At 39.0% G+C, this 10,662-nt stretch overlaps 1 protein-coding gene across 12 annotated transcripts in view; it reads right to left on the bottom strand.

The window, feature by feature from the left end:
* Nucleotides 1–263: 263 nt before the first annotated feature.
* MTUS1 (microtubule associated scaffold protein 1) overlaps nucleotides 264–10,662 on the bottom strand; it is a 131,159-nt gene continuing 120,760 nt past the window's right edge. For all 12 annotated transcript variants that reach the window (XM_064652756.1, XM_064652752.1, XM_064652750.1 and 9 more), the window contains 7 exons: nucleotides 7,520–7,734; nucleotides 6,895–7,000; nucleotides 5,844–5,917; nucleotides 5,644–5,739; nucleotides 3,065–3,181; nucleotides 1,754–1,851; nucleotides 264–944 (listed from right to left, as the gene is read on the bottom strand). In XM_064652756.1, the coding sequence (XP_064508826.1) occupies nucleotides 728–944; nucleotides 1,754–1,851; nucleotides 3,065–3,181; nucleotides 5,644–5,739; nucleotides 5,844–5,917; nucleotides 6,895–7,000; nucleotides 7,520–7,734 (923 nt within the window). In that variant the 3' untranslated portion in view covers nucleotides 264–727. The remainder of the gene's footprint in view (nucleotides 945–1,753; nucleotides 1,852–3,064; nucleotides 3,182–5,643; nucleotides 5,740–5,843; nucleotides 5,918–6,894; nucleotides 7,001–7,519; nucleotides 7,735–10,662) is intronic.

Here is a 10,662-nt window from a genome sequence, read left to right as displayed (position 1 = left end):
AGAAAAAAACCAAGAACCCATGCAAAATATGGCTGCAATTCAGTTTGTTTTTAAAATTAATTCAAAGTTGCATACTTAGGTTGGCCAAGACACTAATGAGTCAGTTGACAAAGCTTTTCATGCCATTTTTTTACCAAACTGAAGCCAGAGAGCTGAAGGAAACTAACCTACAGTACGAGTGGCTGTTTCTCCTCATTGCTGGGCAAGGCTACTCTGCTAAAAGCATGCATACTGTCAACAGTATCAAGGAAGTAAATGAAGTATAGTCTTCAGCTTTTATCCTTTATTACGTACACAGCAAAGAAGGCAGCATTAGACACACGCACAGTGTGTTACATCCATTCCATCCACAGCACACACGCGCGCACACACACAGCCTTAAAAAAGTGTCGGTGATAAGGAACATATTATAAAGGTTGTGATCTTTATCTCTAAGCCCCTGAGCTTCTTCTTAGAGTTAGGTGAAAAGGCAACAAACAAGTCTTTCCTTGCTCTTTAAGTGCTTTGTGCAACAATGTCCATAGAGGTCATAAACAAGTCTTTTTGGGAGGAGTGAATGTCTTACTCCCATATTCACAGTCTCTTCTCGCCATTTTTGCACTGAATAGTTTCCAGTTATGTTTAGATGTCATAGTCGGCTAATATAGCTCTTGCTCCTGTGATTAAAATTAAGATTGGTTCTGCAGATCAGAAACGAAATGCAATCTCCTCTTTCTCTCAAGAGATGTCATCTTGGTGACACAGCAGGACTAGAGAAGTTACCAGAATTTCGTGGGGACTGAAGAGGCACAGATGAAGAACTCGGAGACAGTTTTCTTGGGCTGCATAGGTCACCATTGTGCAACTTCCACAGAAGTTCTTCATTTTCCATTGACAGGCGTTTGTTTACTTTTGATTCTTTCTCTAGTGACTCCTGTAAAACAGCTTGTTCTGTAGAAAGTTGCCTGCAAACAGAAGATTTACATAAGAACACATAACCCAAGCTGAAAGCTACAGTATTGAACTTAATTGTAAAGAAAGGTTTGAAAGTGCATAAACCCCTGCTTGGCTCACAACTAAATTCCATTCTTAAAGGGAGGATAGCATGTTCTCATCCTTGCTGGATTTAAACTGGTAGCTTGTAAAAAGCAGAAGAAACTCTCAATAAGAAACATCCCTAAAGGGTGGAAAAAATTTCTGAAGAGTTAAGACTTGTCCTACTTAAAATAATAGATGTTTTTAAATGGCTGTGCTGGAACCTTTGGATCTTGTAGCAGGCTCAGCTCTACATAGAAGATGCGAACTGGAAGAGTCTGACCATCGATTTAAGCAAAAGCTGAAGTTAGGAGAAACTCAGACCTGCTTTGTTCATGTTAAATAATACTGTTATTGCTAAATAAAACACATTTTGGATAAATGTAACACATATTTGTTAAATATAACACACTGATCTAAACTGGGGACAAATCACTCACTGAAGTGGTTAAAACACAAGTTTAGCTCACTTAAGAGAGACAATCTTTGCAGAAGGGTATTTCCAAGTTGCTTTTTCTTCCCTGAAATGTTTGTTTTGAGCACTGAAGAACATACTGGGCCTTTACCCCCTTACAGTCTGTTCCTGCTTGTTCTTCTACAAAGGAATGCACATTTGTAGAGAGACAAGTGAGGAAGAAAGGGATGTGTTCTTTTACACAGTACTACAAAACTGTATTCACTAATATTTATACAGAAATTTATTTCTCATCACATCTAAAAGTCCACAGATATTTTTCACCTTGAAAGCTCCATGTGTTTGTCCATCCGAGCTTTTAATTCTTCGTTTTCTTGCTGAACCTTCTTTAATTTATCCATTAAAATTGTGTTGTTCTCCACCTTAGAAAGAAGGTCACAGTTTAAAATAAAACCTATACATTCGCTCATCAAAATACTGAGCTATCACAGACGTTCGTAATCTGGAGTTTGTAGACCTTGTTAACAGTAGATATAAAAACCTGAAGTAACGTCAGACTGACCTGCTGCCATGGTTTAATGTTCTGTAACGTCAAATAGATCCTACTTACCTTATCCTTGTGTAATACTGGCACTTGGCCACTTGTGCTGGTTAGATGCCAGCAAAGAGGACTGCATAAGGGATCTAACCAGCACATTCTAGTAACTTCTGCCAGTGACAGCCAGCAGTTTTAGAAGCTGTTGCAGACAGAAGACTGTCTAGAAATAACACAGTAACATGCCAAATTTAGGAGCTCCCCTGTGTAAACAGCTTTCTCTGTTGCTCTCCTGATTCCACTGCATTTTAAGGAAAAACTGAATAAATGATTGGATAATCCAAGGGCTTCTACACTATGACCAACATCTCTCAGGAAAGATGAAGGTTTGCTAGTAATTTACTAGTAACTGTAGACCAGGGTAACATATGCTGCTGTACAACACTGAGCAACTGACTTGAATGTATTCCTTTGTATCCAAACCTCTTTCTATACTTCCTCATTAAAGTCTTGCTTAAGCAAGTATTACAACAGTGTTCGAAGGCCCCACCCAGAAGAAGGACCCCATCCTGACACAAATAACAGCATGCTGAGTAATTACAAGTTCTGCCCCCAAAATTGTCTTTTCATGTGGAATTACACACCGGTCAGGAGCAAGTCCACACAGCTAAAGTAGCACCTTAAAGATAACAGCTAAAATGAATGACCTAAGCTAATCAACATTTATTCCATTTCATATTTGATCCCTTCTTATTAAATTAGGATAATTTCCTTGTTAATGTTTTCCTGGCAGTGCAATCTATCTTCCATACCACTCAAGCAAATGTAGCAGGTAAGGATTTTTTTCTCCAGGGACGAGGGAGAAGAGAGGGAAGTAAAAAAGAGAACATGGTCATTTACAGCATCGAGGCATTCTTTCCCCCTCTTTACATTACAGCCCTGAGTGCTGTACCTACAACGTGAGCATGTCCCATCATGATTTCATGTTTCCTGTTAAACAAAAAATATTAATTCTTGTTGAGTCTGACCAGTCCGAGGTCATTATCAGAACACAACTCAGAGACATGACCCCAATCTGCCAGACTCCTAGAAACACTCACCAGTTTTTCCATCTTCATTAGCTTTATATCCTGCTGATGGAGTTTCTCATTCTTGATCTCCAGCACTGCTTTCAAACTTTCCAGCTCCTGTTCCAGGTACATAATCTGTGGGTTTTTCTGAAAGATTTCCAGAGAGTTTGCTTAGTGCCCTGAATTTCAGGAACAATTTAGTTGTTTCTCTGCTATTCAGAAAAAGCAAGAAAATAATTATGGTAACAACTGTTTCTTGTTCTAAGTGAAATCAAGTCAAACAGTTTAGAATAAATAACAAGATCTGATACGACCTTCTTCTCTGACTTTGTTTGTCCTTTGGTGTAGGTGGACAGTTGCAGTTTTCCTCAGAAACTGTTCAGAAAACACTTCATCATACACAAACATGAAAAACCCTTGTGACTCAAGGCACTAACGCTGTCACAGCAAAACTTGTTTCACAGGAGTGCCCAAAGGCTCCCTTTAAGGTTAGGAGTTCCAAAATTTATTTCATATTACTCATAACCCATCCCAAGAGATAATTAAAGTAAACATTTGAAGAGTCTTCAGACACTAGAATAGTTCAAAAAAGCACCTGAAGTTTAACCTCAGAACCTGACTGATCTTCCCTGGTTTGAGTCCGAAGGTTTATAAGCAGAAATTCAAAGTTTTCAGTTTTACATTATTGCTAAAGCCTGGCAATGCAATTGCACACACAAATCTTGCACTGCTGTACATCCATGACTTATCTACAATACAGCAAGTTAGGACTTCCTTTTTTATTCTTCCTTTTGTTGTTTTCTGAGAGGTGGAGGGGAGAGGAGGGAGACAGGGCAAGGTCATATGTGGTTTCCTGAAGGACCTATATTCCAGAGTAAGGAACCATTCAAACACTGCAGAATAAAACACATTGTCTACTTTTCAACGGCAAAGTCACAGGCAAAAATAAGGAGAAGTAAAGCAAATCTCAGTCCATTTCCAGGTAGTCCAAGTGGAACACAAGCCAAATCAATGTTTAAGTGCATTGTGTATCTAAGCAAAACTTGTTTTAGTGTATTTGGGTAAGAACACAGGTGCAGTGCACTGAGTAATAGCTTCACTGCTGCGCCAGAAACCTCATACTGGAGGGCAATGCCTGCAGTTTTATGGGGCACAGTCCCACAAGGACAGGGACAGTACATATTGCAGGTAACAGGGGCTCCATCACCTATGCAGTTCATTCTCCTGCCTGTTTTTAAGGACTATTGCACCAGTGATTCTTGTTTAACCCCTTTTGAACAGAAGTCCATGTGAGGGGTGGAGCATGCTGTGCTGCCTCAGTGAAGGCAGCAGACAATTCCTTCCTCCCTCTTGTGACTTTACATGGAAGCCAGGAGCTAGGGAGAAAAGCAATCCTGAGAAGTTTAAATGCAGCTTACAGTATGTTCGATATTCAATTCATTGTCTTTCCCTCCTCTAGCCCAGTGGTCTTAAAATGTCTTTTTGAAGTTTAATCTGAGCACCCACATGAGTTACTCATAGCAGAACACACAGCCAAATAAAAAGACTGAAAGGTCTACATAAGTTTTTAGAAAAAAGCTGGGAATATCAAGTGATGCTATCTAAAGGATACCAGAGAGTTGTAAACACATCTCTGTCTTCAAAGGGTTATTGGAAATTCTGATAGTGCAGAATTTTTGCTTAGTACAGAAGAGTATGCTGAGTCAAACTGGTACTTCTCCACAGAGAAGTCTCAAGCTTATGATGCATCAGGACGCAAAGTGCATTTGCAGCTATGTAAAGGCACTTGACTATTGCTCCTTTAACATAAACAAGATCTGAGCATGCCTGTGGAATACAGTTCAAAATCCCACCATCACAGCAACATACTGTGGTTGCATATTCTTCTTGCAGCAGCTCTGTCCTGCCACTAGAATAAGCAGTAAGAAGAAAAAACCCAAACAAATTAAATTCCAGTGAAAACTAGGGCAACTTCTACTGGAGGCATCCTAGGTGAGTTTTTAGGCATGGAATTTCTCTTTATGGAATAACAATACTACTGGTATTCCAGCTATTTCTGGGTAACCAGAAAGATAAGCATGTTTGTATCTAACCCTCCCAGTGCGCGAAAAACCTAAGAGCACATTTCTATCCCAGGAGCATCAATGATAACAGCAGTCTTGAGAGGAAAGGCAGGAAAAAAGTTTATCTGAAGGATAAATCAGCAACAACTACAAATCAATGTCTGAATAAATGTGTTAAAGACTCAAGTACAAGAAGAGAGTTTTGTAGTAGTGATGCAAGCCCACACTGATCATAGCACTGTTAGAACAGTTATCAACTGTCCAGAAAAAAGCTGTGGTACAACTTCTGCATACACATAGGTCTTCAATTTAGCTTAGGGTATTATTTACACCCCTGACTTAGATACTCAACAGCTTTGTAGATTTATAGTGGTAAAGTTCATAGACAGCATCACAGTGCTTGCAAAAAACTGGCAGATGAGCCACTTACATAAAATATTACTAAGTATGGGAGTCCTATCAGGCTTGATTGCAAACCTTTCATATTATGGAATAACCCCAGGCAAGATCTGCTCATCCACATTACTTTTGAAGATCAAGACTTACAACATTGGTTTTTTCTTTGGCTATTTGTTTTTGTTCTTCTAATTTCAGCTTCTCACTCAGAGAGTCGTTTTCACTTTTTAGTTCATCGATTTTTTTCTGAAATGAAAATACACGGTACAGTTAGGCCAAGAATTGACTGCAAATCTCCAAACTGCCTTTCAAGTTTTAGACTGTTGCAATGACCCCAGCCTTTAACAAACCTCCAGCAATTCCTGCTTCTCTTTAAAAGAATCTTCAAGTGACTTCCTTTCAGATTCATGGGTGCTCTTGAGCTCTGAAACAAATTATTTTTGCAGATTTTTAATATAAGAAGTGAAAATTCTTTTGGAAAGAAACAGCCTGTAAAGCCAGCCTATACACATATGCACAGATGCAGACTCAATGACAATACAGAAAGAACATTTATCATTAAATGATGCAAAGCATGTATGAAGTATCAGATTTACTGCCACTTCAGATTTGTGGATTGTCCCCTTGTATATCCATTTCATTAGCTGAGAGCACGTCAGTTTTTTGAAAGCATTCATCTGTGTGCAGCAAATGGATTTAGCCACATCTGAAAAAAGCTGAGTTTCTAGAAGGAAACACAGCAAAAACTGAAATTGTGTTCCTCTACAAGATTCTAGAAAAAATTTTCTTGCCTCCTTCAGAGATGCTATGCAGAGGAGTTTGCTCTTTGACAGCAGTGGAAGCATCACCAGTTTTGAAGACACAGAAGTGTCACTGGAAATTTGGCTGTCAAGTGGAGTTGGAAGGAGGATGGAAATCATCATCACTTAAATTAATGAGATACAATGTCATTTAAACCTAAGCACACTCACCACCCCCTCCCTGAAGAACCACTTTTGCCCCAGTGGTACTGTACCCAGTGTATAATGTCCATGTCATTCTGGAAAGCATACAACCTACTTATCCTCAGTTTCAATTCTGAGGTGCTCCTTATTGAACTAGGGAGTAGGAGGAATTACCAGTCACTGGAGACATTGAGGGCAATTCAGACATTTTCTACTGAAAGAAAAAGTCACTTCCTTTCAAATGGTTTTAAAAGTTTCATTCAACTACAATGGGATCATGGTTATTGCTGTATGTAAAATGAGGCTTGTTAGTTCCAAAGGAAGGAATTCAGCCAATGTTTTTAAAGACAGCTGGTCACTAAGAACAATGAAGTGGATATATTGATCAGAAAGCCTAAATATTTTTGTTTGTGACTAGCAATACTATAGCATGTGTATTTGAATACAAAATACTTGCCTGAAAAAGAGGATTCATACTCCTTTTTCAGCTCCTCTACTTTTTCTGAGTGTCTGTTTTCGAGTTCCAGCTTAAAGCTTTCATGTGTGGTATTTAAGTTGTCCACCTGCAATATGACAACATGATTTTTCTCCCCTTACGTGTAGCAACCCTTGTTTAAAGCATTGTTTCGATGTCTTTATGTAGTACATTGAGTACATTTTAAATGGTTTAGTAGGATTTAACAGGAGAAGCTAAGCCATGTGCAACACTCAGTAAATGAAAATGATGCGTTACAATTTACCACTACCAACAGGATGATGTGTGCATCTGTCACACACATGGAGTTGTTGCAAAGCAAGGTCAGAGGGCAGGTGTGTTTCTATAAATCTTAAAACTCAAGTTGCCTCAAATATCCAGTGGAGCTCTAGAAGTTACTGAAGCTGGCAGAACACAAGGAATCTCTACCACGTTTAAACATAAGCTTAAGATCTGTACAGCTTAATGCAGTAGTATTTTTATAGCTGCAGTGGAGTTTCACATTAAATAAAGAAGCTCTGTTATTAGAAAACCCAAGATTCTCTGAAGACTCATTTGTAGCAGAAATCAATTGCTAGAGAACTTTTCTACTTTGAATATTACAAACCTGCTCCTGGAGTTGTGCTTTGTACTTCTCAGCTTCCTCAATGCAGATACTTTGGAGTTTCTCACATTCTGCAGTGTAAAACTGTTTAAGCCTCTCCTCCAGCTCAGCTAAGTCATCATGATGTTGCTGGTTTAACTTTTGCAAAAACCCTTCATAAGCAACTTGCAGTTCATTCCTGTCTCTCTCCAATTTCTCACAAGCTGCAGAAGTGGTTACTGAAGATGTCAAAAGAAAAAAAGAGAAAAAAAAAAGTAACTGGATCAAGTTCAATACTAATGTCACATCTTCATTTAGAGGTATTAAAGACAGTGAACACACTGCACAACAACATGGATATACAAAGACAAATATGATTTATCCATGAGATGTGTGCCACCTCCAAGGACACATGAAAAGATCTTTGCAAAAATATTAAATTCAGTATTTCTTATGCTGCGAATTAATTCAATCTAGTTAAGCCACAAACCCACACAGAAAGCACAAGTGTGACAGTTTGTCATGTCATAGAAGAATGAATGTCTCAAGAGACAGACTGAAGTGCTCCAATAAAAAAATTAATTGCATTTGCTACTTCACCTAATTTGATCCCATTTCAGTAGCTTATTTGTCAGAGTACTTTATGTTTTTATATATAAACCACTTAGCTAAATTTGAAAGTCTTAATATCCTGAAAACTACACATTCAATGTTACTCACACTCAGATATACAGCAGAGAAGCAATTCTGGCCTGACATGCACAGCCCGATACAGAACTGCCAATCTGAAAGGTACTGCTAATGTTTGTATGTCTGAGATATTTAAATATGCAAGATACAGAACAGTTTTAGCCAAAAAGTATAGAGTATTAAGCAAAGAGAAATGCTGTGTAATTCTCTTTACATCTGTATTAACACAGGTTATGCTATGAAGACTGCCTAGGCTTGTCTCCCCATATTTGCAGCTGGTTAAAAGGCGAACCAGAAGTTAGTAACTTCTATTTTTTGAGTTTGAAATTTAGCATTCCCATCTCCAGCCAGACAGGCCCGAATAGGAGGAGTCACTTTCCTACTGTTAATGTGACTGCAGCAAACGCCTTTCGCAGTTCCAGCTGCACCCAAAGCCTGGAAGCAAGGTGAAACAGGATCTCTAACACAAGAGTGTAGTCACTGACCTTGAGCAAAACTGCTTCTATATGGACTCCAGTACTTTGGTTTAAAATAAATTAGTCAGATGAGTGACTGCTCAAGAGAAAAATCAACTAAAATCTTAATGTGATCCTCAAAGACAGGAGACGTCATGCATGCATGCACTTCTCAGCAGTTTGGCACACTGCCCAAACAATGTAAACATAAACGCTGTAAAAGCACAGGAAGATTTAAGGATTTTTGTACAGGCAGTACAGGGCATTTTCATCACAGCTGTGTTTGAGTCTTAAATAAATCAATTACAGCATCTACAAGGACTGATTCCCAAAGCAGTAGTGGGCTCAGCTCGAGGGAAACCAGCCTGCCCCAGCAGAGCGCCTTCAGTTACACATCTGATTCCTTCTTTGCTACAGCTCATTAAAAGCACGTGAGTAACTCAGTAAATGACACCTGCACTCTCTTTTAAGGAAACTGTAAAGAGTCTTGGCCCTGCTACCATCACTTGGAACCTGCAGTTGAACTAGAAAGCATTAAGAGAGTGAGCTGTATTGCGTGGAAACTGATGTGCACGTGATTTAGGCTTGAAAGCAGGCTTAACAGTGCTGGGTCTGTGTGAAAGATCTGCTGATCTGGACAGATTTAAGCCAAGCTCTTCATTCTGGCAATAATGCAACAGAGGCTGAGCTGAAACCTACCACAACATTCCCTGCAACCCAAGCAGATTTCACAGTTTTTGATACTTTCTATACCACCACCAAGAAAAATTTTTACTTTCCTATCTTTATTCCTTCCACAAACTTCTCTTACAACTGCTCCCTTTGGGAAAAAAAAAAAAAAAAAGGAAAAATTAGCATTTACACTTCTATAACATTGCCTTGGCATAAAGTTATTGAATATATATGCACTGCATCGTCATGTTTTTGGGGAAGAGAAAACATTACTGTTAGGGGACATCACTTTATAATGCAAAGAACCAGGCAGCAAGCCAAACTGAGACACTATAGAGCCAACCACATGCACGTGGATCTGACCTTCTAAAGCAAGAGTAAGGGCATAGCTGAGAGGCAAGCAACTTGCATGCCTCAGTTAAGGTAACTGTAGCAAAATGCTTCACATGATCCACTTCATTTAAAAGCAACAGAGGAAAGAGCAAGCATTAAATTCTTTATTTGCAAGGTCAGAGCTATTAATTTGCCTCCATTTAGCTAAAAGAATGTGCTGCCTCTTGTTGCCTTATCTTTAAATGTCAGCACATGGAGCTTCAGATGATGCAAAGCACTTCAGGAAAAAAGCAAATAGCAAACCACACCTTTGTCAAAGAAAATAGATGCATCAGTTCCCCTTCAGGCAGTTTGCAATTCAGATTTATGAGAAGACTAATGTTACAAAGGCAAACAAAAACTTTTAAAACTTACATTGGCAGTTAAATGTTGTTACCTTAAAGGTAATGTCTGGCCTCCACAAAGCTGGAGGCTGCAATGCTTCCTTGCGGATAGCAAGCCTGATGTGAATCTCTGCCAACCAAATAAGGAGCAGAACTACTAAACAACCAGTGAGCTCCCAGTATCATGGTGGTGGCAAGAAACGGAGCATGTGAAGCATGAAGTTTCAGCAAGAGCACCAACTAGCAAATTGTTAATTTGAAATTATGAGAAGTCCCATAAACCAAATTTGTCTCAATACTTGAGACTGAAATGTCTGCAGCAAATATTTTGCACAGCCCTATCCATCTCCAGAATGAATCATGTATTTTATGACTGTGTTCTGCCTTCTTTTACGAAAGTTACCTTTTTCATGATTTGTCCCTAATTGCTTAGTTTGGCCATCTATCCACTGGAAGGAGATATTGCACAAGTCCTGACTAATCAAACTCGACGGCTACTCAACTTAAGAATCTTCTCATTGAACTGATGCTTAATTTTAAACAAAAATTTGTAACTGGAACCATGTGCTTTTCCAGTAGCGCACACACACACAAATCTCCATTTCAACTTCTCAGCCACTTCAGAGACACCTGA

The sequence above is a fragment of the Pseudopipra pipra genome, chromosome 4 (assembly GCF_036250125.1).
Source record: "Pseudopipra pipra isolate bDixPip1 chromosome 4, bDixPip1.hap1, whole genome shotgun sequence".
In the NCBI taxonomy this organism is placed as follows: domain Eukaryota; kingdom Metazoa; phylum Chordata; class Aves; order Passeriformes; family Pipridae; genus Pseudopipra; species Pseudopipra pipra.
The sequence above is the reverse complement of the archived record's forward strand: the minus strand, read 5'-3'. Positions and strand labels throughout refer to the sequence as shown.